The 22,106-nt window shown below is 45.1% G+C and overlaps 1 protein-coding gene across 1 annotated transcript in view; it reads right to left on the bottom strand.

Moving 5' to 3' along the window:
* SLC39A12 (solute carrier family 39 member 12) overlaps window positions 1-22,106 on the bottom strand; it is a 310,966-nt gene that overhangs the window by 130,038 nt on the left and 158,822 nt on the right. Inside the window, exon 5 of the mRNA XM_086940003.1 lies at window positions 8,088-8,259. Coding sequence (XP_086796129.1) covers window positions 8,088-8,259 — 172 coding nt within the window. The remainder of the gene's footprint in view (window positions 1-8,087; window positions 8,260-22,106) is intronic.

Raw genomic sequence — 22,106 nt, 5'->3', positions numbered from 1 at the left:
TGTGTGGGTGTTCCCACATAATATCCATGGATTTAACACATTCCCAGGTCTACCTAAACAGCTAAACCTGGGAATGCACCAAAAAGATACAAAGGAGATTCATAATGGGGAGAAATGTCTTAATTTCTCCTCATTCTTTCCTCTTTCTATGTGTGTTGCACCATGGTGCAAGAGTGCCTGCGTTGGCACTAGGCTGCCAAACAGCAGTAGCGCCAGGAAAAAAAGGTGACCTGCTGCGTTGCCCTGTGCCACAATATTCATAAATATGCTCCAAAGTGTGTAGCTCTGACATGACCTGTAGTATTTTGCTTAGATTCTTAGTTCCTGTTTCCTATCGATCATAGGTGATCTCCATGGGTTTAATTGCCTTCCACTATGTTTTGTCTGGCACAACTTCTGTTAGTAGATTGGGGCTGATTTGGTAAATAGTCAGGCCCCATCTGCCATAAAGTGGAGAACTATATTCTGTAGCTAGTTGGACCCTTTGGCTCCAGAAGCCACCTGTGTGGATGCCTTACAGGAGATCTAAACGTAGTAGTGTGCACGTTATAGACCCACAAATTCATTTGTTCATTCATTTATTGATGGCAAGTAGACATTGAACCAATAATGTCATACCTTCTACACATTTTAATGCACCATTTTGAGGTCTCCAAGGACACTACATTATAGTGGACAGACACCTCCTCAAGAAAACCACCCTCCTCCTTGAGGAGCTCCATGATAAGCTCGCTGAGTGTAACTTTCATGTTACCACACTGAAGGACCGGTCGCATGATAAAGCATGTCACTTCAGAGAGTGAGGGCATTGATCAATTTTTAGAAAAGACACACAGATTATTTTTTATCTATCTGGTAAAACCATGTAATAAAGCATATAATATCGACCCTTTTACTAACACTTATCCACACGTGCACTCTTTGAATTTTTCTTCCATACGGACATCATCGACCTCTCCAGCCATGTATCTGCAGCTGAGTGTTGTCTGTGTGTACAAAGGTGCCTGTATGAGTGTTTTTTGCACTTTGCCCCATATTACAAAGCAATGTGCAACCATTCCAATAATATCGCATGCACCTAAATCACACCTCACCAAATTGACTTTTTAAAGTTTTTGTTAACTAATGGTGCTGTAGTTTATTCCTGATCATTTGCTTTTCCCACAGGTAAGCACAACCCCATCTGAGGTGTGATGACTTGCTTAATATATATTTAAAACATTTGTTTATGGCTGTGGAAAACGTTTAACATTTGCATGGTTATGAACAAGCTATTTTATATTTTATGTAACTTTTTGCCCCAATGGTGTAGGGAAAAAAGGAAAAAGCTTAAACTACAGTACAAATAAGTGTGCAACTTTTTAACATTGAATTTTGATGCAAATGGAGAGGTAATGTGAATTGCATTCTTTGCTGCGTTTTAGCAATACTGAGAGCACAGTCCCACCCCAGTCCTCTCATGACCTGGTCATGCCACCCTGGCTCTCAGTTTTCCCCCAAGCTTGTCTATTCCCAGCCTATTTTCAGGTGGCAGACATTTTTACTGTCAATGCAATGGAGCAAAAGATTTTGGGGGAGGAGGCGGCTACCATTACATTCTAGGTCCAGAAGCATAGTCTGTAGAGGTTTTTCTTGGTGGAGAGCAAAGCTCGCTGGGAAAAGTACTCAGAGTCTTTAAATAAATAAGTGGCCTCATGCTGTCACTCAAGCTGAAGGGCCACTGTTGGGAGGACACCATGGTCAACATCAAAAAGCTGCTACAGGCTTTGTATGTGTAGAGGGCTGCACCAGGTAACAGTAAAGGAGGAGTTGGAAATGTATGTACCTTTCTGGCAGGGGCGTAGCTTCAGGAGGGGTTTGGTGTGTTACCCCCCCCCCCCCAATAAATGTATTATGTAGTTAATAGTTTGGTACAGGTGCTTTCAGTCAGGTGTGGTGAAGGGTCTGCCAGCTTTCACCTAGTATTTTTATATGCACACACAAATTGGAGCTGATTACGAGTATGGCGGTCTTGAGACTGCCCTACCATTGGTGGCAATCCGACTGCTGCCTCTTCGGCGGCCTGACTGCCACAAGGAGGGCAGTCGGACCGCCACAAGACTGCCACAACTGCCAGGATCTTGGATCGTGTGGCGGCAGGGAAAGTGGTGCTGTATGGCAGTGGTGCTGAAGCCATCTCCGCCGTGCTGATCCCGACTTGCCTATCTGCCAACCTTTTCATGGCTGCGACTCTGCCATGGAAACATCGATGGAAAGACAGGGAAGGGGCCCCAAACAGGGCACCAGGGCATTTTATCCTATTGGAAATTGTGGCTGGAGGCACATGTTATGCCCCCCTATACCAGCACTGTTGTGCATGCACTGTGTACCATGTACAACATGGTGCCCGACGTGCAAGTGGTGCAGCACTGCGGCGTCATGTGCTTCAGGGTCTCTTTATGAGCCGAAGCATGTTGATGCCGTGCTCTGGCTGCCAACACACCGCCAGCCCAGCAGTAGTGTCCTAATACAGCGGTCAGGATGCAGCAGGCTTGTTGCCGTTCTCCCAACCGCTGCAGTGGAGGTCCAGCGGTCGGACCAACGGAACTCATAATAAGGGACTAGAGCAGAGACACATACATACACACACACATTTCTTAAAATTATATTGGTTATGTTACGAAATATTTTGTTTTAAGTACTGCTAACAACCCGCACTGCTCTCCCTTTCAACTGTCCCTTAAGCCCCCTCATGTCTTGCTTCTCAGATGATGTATTGTACCATGATATGCCAGCATGGCTGTCGGGAAATCTAAAGCTCACACACCCATTCTTATTGGCCAAGCTACACCCTGCTTTCAGTATTGTTTTTTTAGTGCGAACCAAGCTTTTTGCTTTATAGACTTCTACCAATAGCATTAGTCCTGTGGGTGGGCCGGAGCAGATGAAGATTTAAGGACTTTATATATCTTAATAAAGAGGATGCAAGGTTGAGAGAAAGGTCAAAATACAAGAAATGATAGAAGGTTTTGTCAGTATATAAGAATAACTAAACAGTGGAAAAAGATGTTTGTTGTGTTTCTTAATTTTTTTCTTAATGAAATTGCTGGGGCCAGAAGTACTACCAAAATACACAACAATAATAATTGGGAAGCCAGTATAATGAATGACGAAACCATAACATTTTGTTTTCATCATTGAAAAAAAAAGGATTTGATTGATCATAACATTTAAGCCAGTAAATATTTATTTAAACACATTCATCTCATATAGCTTTTGAGCAACCACATACCAGCCCTCCACTGTTCAGATTTAAGTTCATCACAAGACAGTCTGTACTCGGAAAAACCCTTTTAAAACAAATAGAAGGGTTAAGATAATACCATGATAGGAAAAGGGATGATGGGTAATAAACAGAAATAAGGGAAAACTTCTACAAATGAACTGATAATACAGATCAGTTGTTTGACGTGGACCAAGGAACATGGTCATTTTCAGAGAGATGGTGATCAATGCATGAATACACGAGGAAAGCATCTATGTGACCTCACTACATGCCATGCAGAATAATATAATTTGGAAGATTCAGGGCACCACAATCGGCGGAAAGAAGATATACAGAGCGGAGAGGGGACAGGATTTAGAGCACGGGTGAAAGGAACCAAAATGATGATTTGTGCCCGAAGAAATATCAATCAATCAATCAATCAAAGCATTTATATAGCGCACTGCTCACCCAGAGGGTCTCAAGAAGCAAGGGGAGGGGGGTCCGCTACTGCTCGAACAGCCAGGTCTTGAGTTGCTTCCTGAAGGCGAGGTGGTCCTGGGTCAGGCGGAGATGGGTCGGGAGGGAGTTCCATGTCTTGGCGGCGAGGTAGGAGAAGGACCGTCCCCCTGTGGTGGCTCTTCGGATGCGGGGGACGGCGGCGAGGGTGTGGCCGGTCGATCGAAGCTGGCGTTTGGGAGCGTAGAAGTTGAGACGGCTGTTGAGGTATCCTGGGCCTGGGTTGTGGAGGGCTTTGTGTGTGTGGGTGAGGAGTCGGAAGGTGATTCTCTTGTTGACCGGGAGCCAGTGCAGGTCTCTCAGGTGTCCGGAGATGTGGCTGCGACGGGGGATGTCCAGGATGAGTCGTGCTGAGGCGTTCTGGATCCGCTGGAGTCTCTTCTGGAGTTTGGCGGTGGTTCCGGCGTAGAGGGAGTTGCCGTAGTCCAGACGGCTGGTGACGAGGGCCTGGGTGACCGTCTTCCTGGTCTCGGTGGGGATCCACTGGAAGATCTTACGTAGCATGCGCAGGATGTTGAAGCACGACGAGGAGACGGCGTTGACTTGTCTGGTCATGGAGAGGGAGGAGTCCAGGATGAAGCCCAGGTTGCGTGCGTGGTCTGTTGGTTTGGGTGCGCTGCCTAGGGCGGGGGCCACCAGGAGTCGTCCCAGGCGGAGGGTGAGGATCCCAGGATGAGGACTTCCGTCTTGTCCGAGTTCAGTTTCAGGCGGCTGTTCTTCATCCATTCGGCTACCTCTTTCATCCCTTCATGAAGGTTGGCTCTGGCGGTGGCGGGGTCGTTGGTGAGGGAGAGAATCAGCTGGGTGTCGTCGGCGTAGGAGATGATTTTGAGGTTGTGCTGGCGTGCGATGTCTGTGAGGGGGCTCATGTAGACGTTGAAGAGGGCTGGACTGAGCGAGGAGCCTTGAGGGACGCCGCAGATGACTTCGTTGGCTTCAGATCTGAACGGGGGGAGGCGGACTCTCTGTGTCCTTCCGGAGAGGAAGGAGATGATCCACTCCAGTGCCTTCTCCTGGATTCCGACGTTGCTGAGTCGCTGCACTAGTGTACGGTGGCACACAGTGTCGAAGGCCGCGGAGAGGTCTAGGAGGATGAGGGCTGCTGTTTCTCCGTTGTCAAGCAGTGCTCGGATGTCATCGGTGGCTGCGATCAGGGCGGTCTCGGTGCTGTGGTTGGCCCGGAAGCCAGACTGCGAGATGTCAAGGGATCCGTTCGTCTCGAGGAAGGCGGCCAGCTGCTTGTTGCCGGTCTTCTCGATGACTTTTGCAGGAAACGGGAGCAGCAAGATGGGGCGGTAGTTCTTGAGGTCGGTGGGGTCGGCTGATGGCTTCTTTAGTAGAGCGCTGAGTTTGGCGTGCTTCCAGCTCTCCGGGAAGGTAGCGGTGTCGAAGGAGGTGTTGATGATGTCCCGCAGGTGGGGTGCGATGACAGCGTCGGCCTTGTTGAAGACGTGGTGAGGGCAGGGGTCGGTAGGAGGTCCGGAGTGGATGGAGTTCATCGTGCGGATGGTGTCTTCTGTGCTGATCAGGGTCCAGGCGCGGAGGGTGGTGGTGGGGGGCGGTGGTTCGATCGGGCCGTGCGTCGGTTGAGTGCTGAAGCTGTTGTGTATGTCCGCGATCATGTTGTGGAAGTAGGAGGCGAGGGAGTTGCAGAGGTCTTGCGAAGGGGTGATGTCGTTGTTGCCGGCGTTGGGGTTGGAGAGCTCTTTAACGATGTTGAAGAGTTCCTTGCTGTTGTGTGCGTTGTTGTCCAGTCGTTCCTTGAATGCGGTTTTCTTGGTGGCGTGGATGAGTTGGTGGTGTTTTCGGGTGGCGAGCTTGAGGGCAGTCATGTTGTCCGGTGTTGGGTCTCTGCGCCAGGTTCTCTTGAGGGCTCGGCAGTTCTTCTTGGAGCTCTTGAGTTCGTCGGTGAACCATGGGGCTTTCTTGCTACCGGGTCTGCTAGGCGGGGTCTTCAGAGGGGCGAGGTCGTCTGCGCAGTTGCTGATCCACTTCGCGAGGTTGGTGGCCGCCTGGCTTGGGTTTGTTGCGCTGGTGGGAGGGTTCATGCTCAGGGAGGTCGCGAGCTGGTCGGCTGTGATCTTGTTCCAGCTTCTGCGTGCAACCTGTTGCTGGTGGTGGTGGATCGTGGTCCTTGTGAAGCCGAAGTGGATGCAGCTGTGGTCCGTCCAGTGGAGTCTGGTGGCGTGGCTGAAGGCGATGTCCTTGCTGAATGAGAAGACGGGGTTGAGTGTGTGTCCGGCGTAGTGGGTGGAGGTGGTCACCATCAGAAAGGTCAAAAGTAAAAAATAGCATAAATTTCATCTCTGATAATTCTGGATATATAATGAATGTTTGTATATGTGATATGATCTCAAGTACGGGGCACTTAGTTACGTGATTTTTTTTTTTTTAAAGCGTTTATTTTCGTTATTTACAAAACAGTAAACATGACATTCAGTGCATATCAACTGCGCAGTCAGCGTATTCTCCAACCAGCCTCCCTGTATCTTATAAGCAGTACATAGAACATCATTGTGTACATCATGTATCAATGCCAAATTAATGTATGCATTGAATACCTGCACACTAGGAGACCTCATCAGAGGGCATCAATATACCTAATGTACAAAAATAACCAATCTGTTGACGCTGGTCAGAGTCCAAGCTACCACATGTATTAAACTCATCCAACAGCTGCCTATTGCTTTCTCCCTTCCTGCCTACACGAGCAGGGAACTGCAATTGCAATCCTGCTGACAAGTACTTTGAAAGAATGTTTTCCTTTTTCGGGATGTTAAAAGAGGAAAGAGGCACAGCAGCTTGATCAGGCTTCTGAGGAAGATGGGAAAAAAACACCATAAGCTCGACAAACCTGGCGTCCATCAAGGAGGACCTGCCCAGCAAGCCAATTAAGAGGAAAAGGTGAGCAGTATTGCCAGACACTATGGCAGCCTACCTGAAGAAGTGATGACACCCGCATGTCTGTCACGACCAAAAGAGCAGCTGCAAGTAAGTAATGAAGAGGACCATTCCAGGGTTGAAGCCCCTATCCCAGAGGAAACCCACGATGGTTATGAAGATATCTTTACCAATGGTTTAATTACCATTATATTTTTGATTAATTAAATAGGATGGTATGCAAATGAGATATGAGGTATGAAGCGCTATGTGAAAACACCAAGGGGCATATGTACAAGCCCCTATCGCCACAGGATCATCACTGTTTGTGACGTTCCCATGGCAATAGGAGCCTTGCCTTATGTACAAGGCAGGGTTAAGCCCCTTCGAAAAAAGGGGTGTGCAGTGTGTGTTGTGGTGGGTGTAACACCACAACACCCATTGAATTTGACGCTGCCCCCTATGTACAAGGTGAGTACATAGGAGGCAGGCCCAAAATTAAAATCAGGAACATCCTAGTTTTAAGTTGGTAAAACGAAGAGAAATGCATTATTTCTCCTCATTTTTGCTTTTTCTATGTGTGCTGCCTTGTGCTGCATACATGGAAAAAGCAATATGCCTTGGCTTGTTTATGTAGAGGAAGGTGCTCTTTCCTGTACATAAACAAACCTTTTTAAAAATGCCATATTGTAACTTTCATGTGTGCTGCATGAAGCAGCACACATGAAGGTTACAAACTGGCATTTTAGGATTGTTTATGTGCAGGAAAAGACACCTTCCTACACATGACCAACCCTCCCCTGCATGCAGACACCCTTGCATTCTGGTGCAAGGGTGCCTGCGTTGATGCCACGTTGTGAAACTTAGCGCCATCGGAGGGGGGACATTCTTGTAAATATGGTGCAGCCTTGCGTTTCCGAAGTGGCGGAGCATATCGTTAAGCCAAGGAGGCTAACGACACGCTCCGTCACTTCATTGTTCATACCACCCAAGTGTTCATTTTGTAAACAACATGCAATATGCAACGTTTGAACTGACTTACTTAACTAAACAGAAAACCTTTTACAATATAAAGGAATTCAACTTCGTTACCACTTGTAAACAATCGTTTGGTGTCAATGCTGAGGTAAGAGTGAGGGATGGCTATACTAGGCAGCCATATATGCACCCAAATAGCACCCCCAAAAGCTGTGATATTCATCACATTTAACACCACAAAATATTCTTTCGGAAACAAACGTTCAGGTAGCAGTGAGATGAAAGCTTGCCATGGGAAGAAAGTGTTGTGCCACTCCCTAGCTCCTGACCACCCACCTACAACACCATGCAAAAGTCTGGTTGAGGCAACTTAAAGGGTGACATAAGAGTCTTCACAGAAAGAAATTCCTCTAGCAGGTATAAAAATGCGTGAACAAATTTTCACCTCTTTGAAACAGGAACTTACTTTCTAGAGTAGTTGGTGCCGGCTTTGCATGGCTGTGTTTGACGTTCTTACAAGAACAACTTAATTGCTGTTGAATTATCACGGGGCTCATTTTAAGGAAGTCTTCTTTAGAAATGGTAGAATCACTTTTTTGTAAAACAATCTTCACAAGGTCATTGGCAGAGAAGCATGCCTAGAAGGGAAATTGATTTGTTATTAGGATTTGAGTACTGACACAGTCCTACACTTCAAGTGCATCACGGGAAATAAAAAGCATTGCTCACATCACAGCTGTACTGCTTTTATTGAAGATATTATTTTATTTTATTTTAAATTGAAAAGTAAGCATAGTATAGAGTAAATGGACTTTGTTGTTACTGAATTTTAATGGGTAAATTCTTACATTCCCTTCCATGTATTTATTTCCCACCTGATGGACAATAATCATAATACTCTGATACGCATCCACTATTGTTTCAGTAATGAGTCTTATGAGACCTTTGGCTCTCCTATTATAGACAGGTATGGTTATTTCTCTCTAAGGAGTAGACATCTGGGTAGACTACCTTTAACTGATCCAAGATGCCACTTAGGGGCATACTTACAAGGGCTTTATCTCTGCTTTTTTGGCTTACAAAGCCAAAAAAGCGGAAATAAAACCAGCGCCCTTTTAACAAGAGGGTGCTAACATGAATAATTGCATGCTAGCACCCTTTTTCCCAACGCTTCCTTTTGTATCTCTAATGAGATGCAAAGTGGGAGTCAATGGGCGTACCCCAGATGGACTACCTTGTAAATATCGCTGATGTTTACATCGCAATATTTACAAAGCAGCCCACATGATTTTAGCATACATTAGATTTTGGGGAAAACATCTGCTAAAATCCTGACTTAGCCATCCCTAACATAGGGGGTGGATTATGATGATACGATCCTGTAGGTCCTATCAGCAAGGTTATCGGCCTTTTGCAGGGAACATCACTGGAAAACCAGCGATGTTCCCTGTAAAAGGGAGATAACCTCGCTATCTCTGGAATTTTTATCGCCCTGGAGTAACGCGTTGTTAATAACGCGCTACCAGGGCGATAAATTCCAGAGATAGCCTGTGATAATATAAATATCGCTAATCACGGCCAGCGATGATTATCGCTGGCCGTTGTTAATATGCCCCTTAGTGTCTTACTTAATACATCAACCAAAATAACACATTATCCATAATATCTTCTGTGATGTTATTCATGTTTTTCAAAGGGATATCCATGAGTCAGTCAGTCAGTCAATCAAAATAGCTTTATTTCGATAATACATATCTTACAAGCTGCACATTTCACATGATTTTATATAAATAGAATAAAATGCAAGCTATCATAAGACAGGGTACCATATTCACTCATCTCAAAAATTCATTTAAAAATAAATAAATAAATCCATGAGTCAGAAGAGCATGTAACTGCTTACATTGATGAAATGCATGTTCAGTATGGTATTTGCAGGTTCATAACTTGACTAGTTCACACAGCCTTCCAACTTTTATTGTATAAATAAATTCTTTTCATGGAATAACAACAGCTCTATTGTAACTACGGGGCACCATTTTAATTGTAACTATTAGTAAGGCTTGCACATAATGTCAGTAATAATTATCATTGGCTCGACATGTCTCTATTCACTGACACACATTTCTATTTGCTTTGAAGCGACTTTAAGACTAATGCTTGGAAGGCATTCATTCTACTGACCACTTCTCCACTTCTCCATTATTTTTTCTCTAGTCTCCATTTCTTGTACAAAACCCTGGAAAGTGTAGTCATTAATAGGTTCACTCTCCTCTCATCATCAGTAATCTCTGTGATTCCCTGGTACTGAGACTTCACAAAATTTGCTCCATTGAGACACCTTATACTCTTTGACTTCCAATTGACCCCCCCCCCGGGCGCAGCCCTTTCTTCTAATTGACAGCCCATCATCTATTGAACTACTCTAGCACCTTTAAGACCCTTGGCATTCATTTAAAAGTTAGGGATCCCTAGTTGCACATTGTGGAGTTTCATCAGGGGTGGGTGACATGGTCAAATTTCTTCAGGCCTCTGATTAGGGAGCCTGTGCGGTGTGTGTGTGTCTGTGGAGATGGTTATTCCCTCCATGTTAATTTTAATGTTAAGAGGTATTTGTAGAGTGTGCGGCTACTCCAGGGAGTGTCCCGGTGCTGACTCAAAACCCTTGAAAAAGCAATGCAGACAGAAAACAAAAAGGCGCCTCCTCTACTGTAGGAAGAGCCAGGTCTTCAGGAGTTGCCTAAAACCAAAGATATAACAAAAAATACACAAATAAGACAGTTTTCAAGTACATGACCCTCTTGGAAGATGCTTGGGGGTTTCAAAGTTATTTAACATGAGTGGGATTTACATTCGAAATATAGTCCCCAAGGATTTTGTTTACGAGTTTCGAACCGCTACAAATTTAGGGCTCTCATCTGGAGTTTGACTTGCCAAATTCAGTGGAGTAATAATGTGTGGATTGTATCAAGTAATGACCACCTTGACTCTGAGCTGCTTGACTCAGTTAAGCAACTTAAAGCACATAGGAGTATACCTTTTGTCCTCTAGGACCTGTCACTGGTATGAGGGATAGAGGTGCCAGCCAGTCCATGGTGTTTGAAAGGCTAGCTCTCCAGATCAGTATTTGTCAGGAGAGGTTTGCAAGCTAAGGAATGGCCATGGGTGTAAGTCTGCCAACCCTGTGTACTTATTATCCCTAGAATGGGCGGGGGTAATTGTCGAGAGAAATGCAGTTGTCAGTCTGCATCAATGTAGTGCCCTCCCACATGCAAAAAAAGTAGTTGGGGTGGCTGCCCTGTGTTCCCCAACCACCTAGATTTCTGGAGGTACTGTCCCTAAGCAATGGGTACAAAGGCCATGGAGAAGAGGAAAGGGGAGGAGGAGGAGGAGTTTACCCATAGTGAGAGATCCAGAGAGCCAGGGGTTACCTGCGCTGCTTGGAAAGGGCTGCAAGACTGGACACAGGTGTGCCATTGTTGACCTAGAGGTGCTGCCTAAACTCTCACAGCAATAGGTGCCAGGGGACCTAAGTCAAACAGCCGCCTAAGACATCCCCAGAGAGTGTCAACCTAGAATTCCTGGATTGGAAGGCCCAGGTCCAAATGAGATGAAAGTGGAAGGAGGGTGTCTACAACCTAAAGTTGTAGCCCACTACTATGAAACATGTAAGAGGCCAAAGAAATCTCTGGAGCAAGTGGGTGACTCCTTATTAGCCCCTTGACTGTACCTCTCTTAGCATTCTGACACATTTCCAGGTTTACCATTTTTTAAATCTGGAAACGCATGAGAATACATGGGTGTTGCTTGGGAACACCCACAGCAACACCCATGTCATGTCATGCCCCTACATGCAAAGTGTTGCATGAGAATGGGCGATATTTACAAGCACATGCAGGGTGGCTTTAAGTGTTCTTTTAAATATCAGGCAGCAGGTTGCACCACCGGTGCGCCGCGCAAAGTGACGTACCAGCGGCGCAAGGGGCTTACAAATAAAATTATGAAATTAAATATTGTGGTGTTTATCTCCAGTGTAGGAAATTGGATTATTGGTTGAGGGAAGTTAGGGGGTAAGTACCCATCTCAAGTAATAATCACAATCTTTTTTAGGGTGAATCCTTAAAGTTGCTAAATTAAGCCGAGACTTTTAAGTTCCAATCTACGACAGGAGTATATTTCTAAATGCCCCATGGACCTCAGGGGAAGTATTTAGAGATTCACAAGGTGGCAGGCAGAGGCCAAAAGGAGAGTCCTGTTCATATTCAGTTAATAATGGTCAGCCGGGCAGTTGAAGGAAAAGGCTTCTTGTGTCCCTATAGCTTTAACTGGAGATGTGCCTTATGACCCTTGGATTACACTTCTTTATCCTAGGTACATGCGGGAGAGCAGGACCAGTATTCTAGGCTCTTCACATGCCTCAGACAGCAGGTTCAATCCTCCTTCCACAGGTCCAGGGGTGTTCAGAGGTGGATGACTGGAGATTCCACATTTTTGTCTGGGGAAAGCTAATTGGTGAGAAAGACCACTAGTAATGCCGTAACTAATGGGGTAAAAGTTGCCGGGGCTAACCCTGCCCAATTCAGGAATTTTCAAGATGGCACATGCCTTCAGCCGCACTAAACTTGGAGTCTGAGGGATGGGTGTTTATGTGGGAGAATGAAATGATAGTCCTAGTGTCCTTCCACATCTATACTAAAATCCAGTTTTTGGCAGATCCTGTTCCCACACCAAACTTAATCTGGAAAAACATCAGCTGAGTGCTCAATAAACATACAGTGGATACACACAATTAATTTTGGCATCCTGTTTCCCTCCTTTGAAGTGCATCCCAAATGTTATATGTAAACCCAGCTCATCTGTCAAATATTCTTTGACACTCTAGTGTTAAAAAGAGGCCCGCTACGATTGGGGCCTGCCTGGTGGGGGGAGTCAAAAAGGAGGGCCCTGTCCAAGTATCAGCCAACATTTGCCTATGACAGAGGATGCCTCTTCAAAGTGTGCTCCAAGTGTCATATGAAAAACCTCAGCAGACCTGTCTAGCAGGATTTGACACCTCAGTGTCAGAAAGGATCCTCACAGCTCCATCCTGCATATTCTATCAGGTTCAGATGAGTTATTTGCCCATTCAGGCCTGCATTTTGTGTGCTCCTGTGAGCAAGTTTACATCGCATTCATACCTATTCAAATGCTAATTTTGTATTCCAATGCTATCCAATGGATTAGCCAACTGTCAGGGACTGTCCGGGACTATGTGGGGAACACAGTCAGGGACTTGGACAAGGACTTGGAACTGGGTAGAAGACGTACACAGAAAGGAGGAGTACAGTGCTGCCCAGGATCATGCAGGGAGTCAGAAGAGAAAAAGGGATCCAAAGGGGAAGCCTGTACAAGTGAACAAGATGGGTAAGACTCAGAAAGGAAGGGCACTCACAAGGCAATTTAGCATTCAGACTAACTACACCCAGGACGGACGTGCAAGACATATATGTAATACAACATTAACAATAAAGGGGGGTGTGGGGTAAAGCACTCAGGAGCTCAGCATGATGAGACTGAAGCTCAGTATGTTTCTTACCCGCAATTGCTGCTACAGATACTGACCGCAAATACCCACATGTAGGATATGCATGCAAAGGCAGGGTCTGTGGAGCGTATACCTATAGTGTTGTTATAAATGTAACTCAAAGACAAAACTCACAGTGAACAAGAAACACCACCTAGGTAGTCAGCTGAGCCCACAGATCCTGGCGATCAAACAGGAACGCGCAAGGCAGTAACAGCAAAGGGGTAGAACTAAACACAAGCACAATAGACAAGGAGCTAGCAAGGAGGAGTGCTTAACAGGAATGGAAGGAAATGACAGGGCACACTTGGCAGAAAGCAGGTAACAAACATACAAGGTAACAGAAGTAAGAGAGCAGAATAGAAAGGCAGCAAACTAGAACTGGAACCAAGGAAATGGGAAGCAAGGCAGGGACTGGAAACGGATATACAGAAGGGGAGGCTACAAGGGTATACTAGAATAGTGCAGGTTAAGGAATCAAGAAAACAAAGTAGCATAGAAGGCAGTGCTGGGGCAGGAACAAGAAGTGAGCTAAGGCTCAGGAGTCAAAGCAGCACTGCTGGCAGTGCTAGTTCAGGAACAGGGAAATTACTAAAGTTCAGGAGTCAAGGTAGCACTACATGAGTGCTAGTTCAAGAAACACAACATAGCTACAGCTCAGGAGTCAAGAGAGCACTGCAAGCAGTGCAAATGAGGAACAAGAAATAGCTGAAGCCCAGGAACAAAGAATAACTATAGCTTAGGAACTCAGGAAACAAGAGCACTGCAGGCAGTGCTAATTCAGGCACAAGGAATAGCTATAGCTCAGGAACTCAGGAAACAATGTAGCACTGCAAACAGTGCTAATTCAGGATAAGGGAAACTGCTGCAGTTCAGGAACAAGGAATACTAAGGCTCAGGGGTCAGGGTAGCACTGCAGGCAGTGCTAATTCAGGAACAAGGAAAACAGCAGCAGGTCAGGAACAAGGCATAACTAGAGCTCAGGAAATAAGAACAGCAAAAGCTCAGGAAGCACTGGAAACAATGATCGGTCTCACTGGTAAACAGCTACAATGACCAACCTTTGCCTGAAGGGAGCTGGGGCTTAAAAGAGCTCACAGTAATCATATGCCTCAGGTGTGAGCAGGCTAGCAGCAGCCAGCCATAGGTGAGATGAATTCCTCCACCCATCCTTGGCCTGCAGGGGTGGAGACAAAGCAGTGAGCAGGGAATTCTGGGTGTTGGAGTCTTAGACTTTAAGTCTAAGCAGGCTGGTTTTCACAAAACCCGGCATGGATTGGGAATGCATGTCAATTCCTAAATGATGTCCAAATGCCTGGAAGTCAGCACATGCATACAGGGGGTGTCTGGAGGCATATTAGAACACTGGAAAGCCCCACAATTTAGCCCCCTGGTGGTGGGCACGAGAGCACAGGGAGCGAATCGTGACACCAACCCTGCTACAGTAATCATAGCATTTAAGGTCTTTTCACAGCAAGGACTTAACATTTAACAGGAGGGATGAAATTAGGACCAGGACTGTCGAACCAGATTCCAATCTAGAATTTGTCTTCTCATCCTGTGATTTTGGGCAAATCACTTAATCTTCCTGTGCATGTATAAAATGAATGTGTCCTTGTCTAATCTAATTGGTGCCCATGTAAAGCACCTCAATACCTCTGGGTCCAGTTCATGTTACATACAAACAGCATATAATTGCACAAAGATGGAGGCAAGATGGCGGCCGCACGTACAGCTGAATAAGCTGCTCCCTCACTCTCCTCTGCTGACCTGCCTTTCTCGCAATGAAGAACTTTGGATTTGAATTACCTGTACAGAAAAAAGGCAGGTACTTACTAACACTGTCTTGGCTGGTTCCCACAAATGATTTGGCGTTTTCACCCTTGGACGTGGAGCACTCCGCTCCCCTGCTATCTGGCATCTCGGAGCTGGATCAGTTCTGCATCTGCCGCGTTCTCGTCAGCTGTACAGTCCACGGTACGGAAGCCGCTGCCTGCTCATCGTCTGCCCCAAGTAACTTGGCGAAGACTCCTGTAGCTGATACAAGCGCCGAGCAGGGAGGTCGGCAACCTCCAAGCAGCGCTTGCTTCCATGATGGAGACCGGCAAAAAACACATCGCTGGCCCAGCGCTGTTCAAAGCGCAGTCACTGAAAGTCAAGCCACCGATCAATGCTCACGTTGGGGTCAGCGGAACTAGATTATCAAAGTCGCCTGTTCTCATCTCAGATGGATGTGCAGAGGTGCCGGCCACTCAGGTCAGTGGGGAGTCTCCTTCTGAACTTGCGCACTGCCGGTGAATGTATCGACACTCCAGGATGCAGAATCTTCAGTGTCTGCTCGTGCAGTAGCAGGTGAAGACTGTGGCTGTACTTTGACTGCCTTCCCAGAAAGATCAGGAACTGACCCAATTTCCACCCAGCAAGCGAGTTGCATTCTGGTTAATGCAGTTCCCTCAGCTGGATTACAAGAGCTTGAGTGTTCGGACACATCTAAAACAGGAGTTTTGAATATCCAGAAGGAAGGCTCTGATTCTAACAGGGAGGATGACCCAGCAGATACAGTTTATTTCTCTATCTGATGTATCTAATTCATCAGAAGATGATATGCAGGATAAGGACTGGGCTGGTGACGGAAGTGACACTAGTAGCTTTCATTGGGAGGATGACGCTGATCATTCTCAGTTGAACTCAGAGACTGTAAAAAATTAGAGTTAACACTCTTTTTAAACTGACTGACCTGGAAAACCGGGCTAGGCGCAATACTTTAAGAATACTGGGTATTCCTGAGGGCCAAGAAGACTCTAACATACGCCAATTCGTGTTCGAACGTTTTGAGGACGCTTTCCTGGATCTCCTTCAATGGGACTGGAAGACCCAAATTCAAAGAGCACATCGCTTTCCATTTAACCAAAGTAACTCAGGGGGTCTGTCTGATAATCGCCCTCGTGCCATCTTGATATCCCTGAATAACTTTTTTGCCCGGGAATCCCTGTATGATTTTTCGTGAGCCCTGACTTCTGTCAGAAGACAGTTGAACAGCGATGGCACCTTTGATGGCACCTTCGACAATTGATGCCCGAATTCCAGGCGAAGGGTGCTCAGATGTTTCTCCTGAACCCGCCTAAATTAAAAGTGATCTTTAAAGGGGTAACTCACTTTTTTCAAGCAGAGGTTCAGGCTAAAGAGTACTTACTCTCTTTGAAGACAGGGCAAAATCCCTGATTTAACTTTTAGAGCTGCTTGTGGACAGTAGTTTGTCTATAATTAGAGATCTATTTACTTTTTGCTCTAATCAAATTTGCAATTAACGTTGGGTTAGTGGGTTCCCAGCTTCCGTTTTGCTTTCTGTTAGACCTGGGTTCTTCCGGTCTTCCTCGGCTTAAGATCTCCATCCTTCTTTTTTTTCTTTTCTTTTTTCTATTTAGTCATTTTCCATTGCTCTTGTAGATATTTTGAGTACACTTAACGTGCAGTGGTGAGAGAGTGGCGTTCCCAGCTCAGCATCACCAGGGATCGTTGGTCCCCATTGCCTCTGTTGCTGGTGGTAGAGAGGGGAGGGCTCAGGGGTGGTAGGGGTTCAAGGGTAGGGGGAGGGTGAGGGGGGCTTCAAGGGGTGTTTGGTGGTGGGGGCACAAATAGCCTCTTTTGAAAACAGTTGTGGCAAACAATACAACATTTTCTTAAAGCATTACTTGGCTAATTTCATTCTAGGCGATACCTTGATTAGAGATATTGGACCGATGTGTTTGGGGTTCATTGGGCTGGTCTGGACAGCATTAAGCGATGATTGGTAGGCATAACTTTATTTGAATGTGTTCTCTAAACTGCTGTGGATTAAACGACAGAAGGAAGAGGGGCATTTTGGCTAAACTTATTAGGCATTTGGATATAGACTTATTATGCCTGCAGGAGACTCACATCTCTTGGAACAACTGTGCCTGGTTGAAAGAAGTTGGTCTCGATCTGATCGCTTGTTCTCGACAAGCTACAACTACTAGAGGTGTAGCTATAATGGCCAGGCAAGGCATTTGTATCACTAAGTATGTGAAGGTGGACAACTTAGGTTGTTGGGTAATTGCTGATATACTAATCAGGGGGTCACCATACACTATGTGTTCTCTGTATGGCTCCAATCTTGACGACCCTTCTATTAAAAATTTCCTGAGTAGCGAACTTGCTTTGTGGCCCTCTCCCAAAGTTCTGTGTGGGGATTTTAATATTCACTTGAATGCTAACTTTGATTTATATAGTAATTCTCCGTACTTCGGGAGGAAGGGCAAAGACATTTAAAGCCATTTGTGGGCTTTGTCACGAGCTTGCCTTGGTAGATGTCCCCCACAGAAAATTTGTATGTTTGGATTATTTTTTTGTTTCAGACCCGATTCTTGAAGGGACTAGCTGTGAGTTACATCCCAGAGTAATTTTGGATCATAATCCGTTAATAATGCAATTTCCTTTTAGCGGCCCAAAAGAAGCTGCGGTAACTTGGACATTTGAGCAAAAACTACTGCTTGACCAAGAGCATGGTAGCTATATGACAAACTGGATAACAGATTTTTTTCAGAGGAACAAGGGTACAACCCTCAGTTAATTGTTTGGGACACCTTCAAGGCAGCTGTGAGGGGGTAACTCTCAGCTTCTCACTTCATCGTCAGAAGGTGATGAAAGATAAGATTAATGGTTGGGTTAACCAGCTTCGAGAAGTAGAGGGAGACTTATTCGAGTTATTGCATATCAGGAAAAAAGAGAGGAATGTCAAAGTCAGATAGCAATTGGTTGAAATAGAATACACCAATATTTCGGCGAGGAACTTGCTGCTAAGTTTACTCAGTATAAAACAGACATTTATGAGTATGGTGAGAATACAGGTAGACTACTGGCTAAAAGTCTTCAGTATAAGGATGTCTCAAATCGGATATGCCGCATTAAAGATAAAAAAGGCCAGATTCAGGATCAACCGGGTAAGGTGTTGGAGGTATTTCAAGAGTTCTATCCAGGCTCTCCCGATAAGGACGATGGAGTTGTACCGGGTGAGGAATTTCTGTGTGATCACATAACATCCAAGGTCACACCAGAACAGATGGGTGTGCTCTCTTCCCCGATAACTAGGGAGGAGATGGAACTAGTGATAGCCTCATTGACAGCAGGGAAAGCTGCTGGTTCTGACTCACTCCCCTCAAATTCTATCGGACATTCAGGCACACTCTATTCTGAGAGCTCGAATACTTGTTTTCACTTACTCAGAATGGCCGGACCCCTGACTCATGGCACAAGACTACTATTGTAGTCTTTAGAAAGAAGGACAAACCAGAGCTCAGTCCTTCTTCCTATCGCCCGATTTTCCTAATCTGATAGCAAAATCTATGTTAAAATCATCGCACTCAGGTTAGGAGGCGTTATTGCCCCCCTGGTTTCTACTCGCCAGCATGGCTTTATACCTGGCCGTGACACATCAGATCATGTCAGGCGGGCAATAGCATTATTTGATTGGCCCCAGGTCTGCCAACAACCTCTGGCAATGATCCTGTTGGACGCCGAAAAGGCTTTTGACAGGGTCTCCTGGGGCTTTCAATGGCAGTTATTAAAAATTAGGGGATTCCCACAGGAGTTCATTACAGCCGTACACACCTTATATATCTCCCCAGAGGCCTCTGTCCATATTTCTGGACAGGAGTGGTGTTCCCTCTCAATCAGCAGAGGAGCCCATCAAGGGTGTCCCCTGTTCTCCGCTTTTATTTTCAAGTTACATTGACCCTTTCCTGAATAAATTGGACAATAATCCATGGATTCAGGCTGCTACTGTTAATGGTGTGGCTTATAAAACATTAACCTACGCCGACGATGTTGCCATCTTCACGAAGGATGTTCGGTTTGTTCTCCCAGCAGTTTATGATGTAGCCAAGCAATTTGGTGTAGTCTCTGGTTATAGGCTTAACGTAGACAAAATCCAAGTCATACACTCAGATTTCTCAAAACCGGAAGGGCTTCCAATAGCTTCAGTAGCAACCTATTTGAAGGTGAAGATCATGCCATCCGTAGAGCAGATACCAGAAATCAATATGGTGCCGATCATTAAGAGGTGAATCAGACTTTGGAGAGATTAGACCATTTGCATCTCTCACTCCATGGTCGCTCCAATGTCATAAAAATTTCAATATTTCCTTAATTTGTACACCTATTTAGGATCATCCCTATTGAATTCCCAGCGCATTGTATTTATAGTGCACAAAGGGCTTGTACAAGATTCTTATTGGGCTATCATAAAGCCAGAAGGGCATCTAAATGGTCAACACTTCCTAGATCAAGGGGCAGCTGGGGTCTACCTTCCTTAATGCTATATCATTGGGCCGCACAGTTACAGCACATGGGACTATTATTATCTGGGGGAAAGACAGTGGTGCCGGAATTCGCCAGACCTACAATCTTTGAGACTTTACTTGGGGCAGATGCTCGCAATCGTTTAGTCAGAAACGTTGAACCAAGTTACTATAAGAAAATTAAATTTAAAATCATTCAATCTGTTTATTCTGTCTGGAAAAAAATCCAACGGAGGTCCGGCATATCAAATATCAATGCTCACACCCCTCTGCTGTGGTATGGTCTTTTGCCTTTGATTTTTCAGGACTCGATCACTATCAGCTGGGGCAATCTAGGAATTAATGTATTCCGCGGTTTCTTCTCCGATTGCCAATTTGCTTCTTTTTCTGACCTTCAAGACAAATATGGACTCCCAACCAGGCATTTTTTTAAGTTCTTACAAATTAGGAGCTACTTGCTTAAGCTTGCAACATCAGGAGTAGACAAGTTTGTGAAAATACCTTTGGTGGGGATCATATAGAAAAGATCTAGGATTGGGCTAATATATCAAACACTTATCTCTGACCTGCCCGATGACCTAATTATTCAAAATGACAGGTGGGATGGGAATTTTATACTAAAGGGTACCTATTAGGCAGCTTCTTTGGAGCTGGCCAACCAGACTTTAATAACTGACAGTTTGAGGGCCAAACATTACATGTCAGCTTTTGATTTATATTATACCCCGGGGAAAATCTCGAAATGGTCAACAATAAAGCAGAAAGACACTTACCCATTTCGTGGCTGATTTAAACAAACTGAAACAAGAAAACCTGGATAAATTGAGGCTTCCCTACTTGAAATGATTTATCTTAGGCAAATATTTTATTTCACAAATACTCCTTTCCCATAATTAACACGCAGGAATGCACTTTCAAATATGTGAACTCAGAATAACAGTTGTACAAATACCTAATATGTCTGATTTAATAGACAATAGTGTTGGTCTATACTAATCTAGGCCACAAACAGGGTTTACATGATAACCATGTTGCATTCTTAGTACACTAATGGATAATGTTTAAAAACTTTCACTTTTAATAAGTACTTCTCAGTGCAGTGCTATAATGTTTTGTATTAATGACAAAGCTTCAACATGTTAAATTAATGCATTCTTTTACATTTTGAAGAGTTTATCTTATTTTATGTGAAGTTTGTTATATGATTTACATAGCACACATTTTCAGGGCTTGGCTCGTGCACGAGCCCTAGGAGCCAAGACATACCATTGGGTCGGCTCTCCCTGTTAAGTTCTTTGCGTGCCCACCTCTAGGTGACAGGCAACTTAGTGGGATGCATGTGCACTCTTGTGCAGTGGTGAGGATTACTGATTAACCTGATCGCTTTAGGGTTCAATGATTTAACCTCTTTGCATTTCTCTGGCCAGTTACAAGCAATGCGTTTCCTTCAGTCCACTCTCTCTGTGGTCTGGGGTGGGGCATACACAAGCTCACTCTCTCTTGTACAATATTTGTATGGGGGTGGCAGGACTCTGCAGTGCAGTATCTAGAAAGCTTGCTTTCCTTCCTGTTTTGAAGCTTGTCAAGGGGATGTGATGCATTTTGGTTGGAAGAGTACTTAACTTGTCCTGATTCATGTTTTCTGTTCTCTGTGTGCTTCTTTTCTTCTTAGCTTTGGGTGCTTTGTGCTCTGGTATCTGCAGTTCTGCATTTTTAATTGGAAAATTAACAGATGTAGCAAAATGGGGAAAGCACAGAGCCAGTGTGAGTGACAGTCTTGCAGTGGGCACAGCAGAACAGGACATCTCTGGGGCCATGTTTGGTGTAGCAGTGAGAGCTCTGCTGTTACTGACTTTACTGAAAGATTTGTAAACTGAGGGGTAGCAGTGGTGCGCAGAGTTTTTTCCAGAACTGTGTAACCCGACTGCTTTGCCCCCCACCCACACCCTCAGAAGTTACTATGAGCAGTGTAGCAGCCGATTGATGTCACTGCAGGTCTCATTACTGACACAGATCTGTATCACTATGGATTACTCTGCATCCCTATGGGTTATCAGTATAGTGCTTCACGAACCTCACAAGACCCCGAGGCGCTTTCATGTGGATGGGTAAGGTTTGTGCATGCAGGGATATAAGAATATAAACTTTTAATTCTCACACTAAAACTTTATAAAAAAGCGTTTTCTGTTTGTTCCATTTAATTGAGGGCTAGCTCAGCAGTCTCCGGCTAAAAAAACGGAGGGATAAATTTCTGTTTTAGAACCCCGGGAGCGTTCTATATTGTAGAGGCTAGGCCGGCCTACCTATCAGAACACGAAATAGCCCATGGGATAAATCTGCTTTCTCATGGGTTGGTAAGTGTGGTGTAAACTGAGGGGTAGCTGCTGTCTCAGAAAGAAACAAGAACTCTGTAATCTAAAGGCTAAGAGAAAGAGATCAATCATAACTAATCATTCACATACCAGTTCCCTTGCACATATATATTTTCTTCCTCTGTCTCCTCACTTCATGTCTGTTAACCTCCTTCAATCTGTCTCATTGTCAGCTCTCCTGTACACACACCAGCTCCGTGCCCTGCTCCCTGGCACCTTCACTCCTTCAGTCT

The sequence above is a fragment of the Lissotriton vulgaris genome, chromosome 10, assembly GCF_964263255.1.
Source record: "Lissotriton vulgaris chromosome 10, aLisVul1.2, whole genome shotgun sequence".
Lineage (NCBI taxonomy): Eukaryota > Metazoa > Chordata > Amphibia > Caudata > Salamandridae > Lissotriton > Lissotriton vulgaris.
Note: the sequence above shows the minus strand (reverse complement) of the source record. Positions and strands in the feature narration are given on the sequence as shown.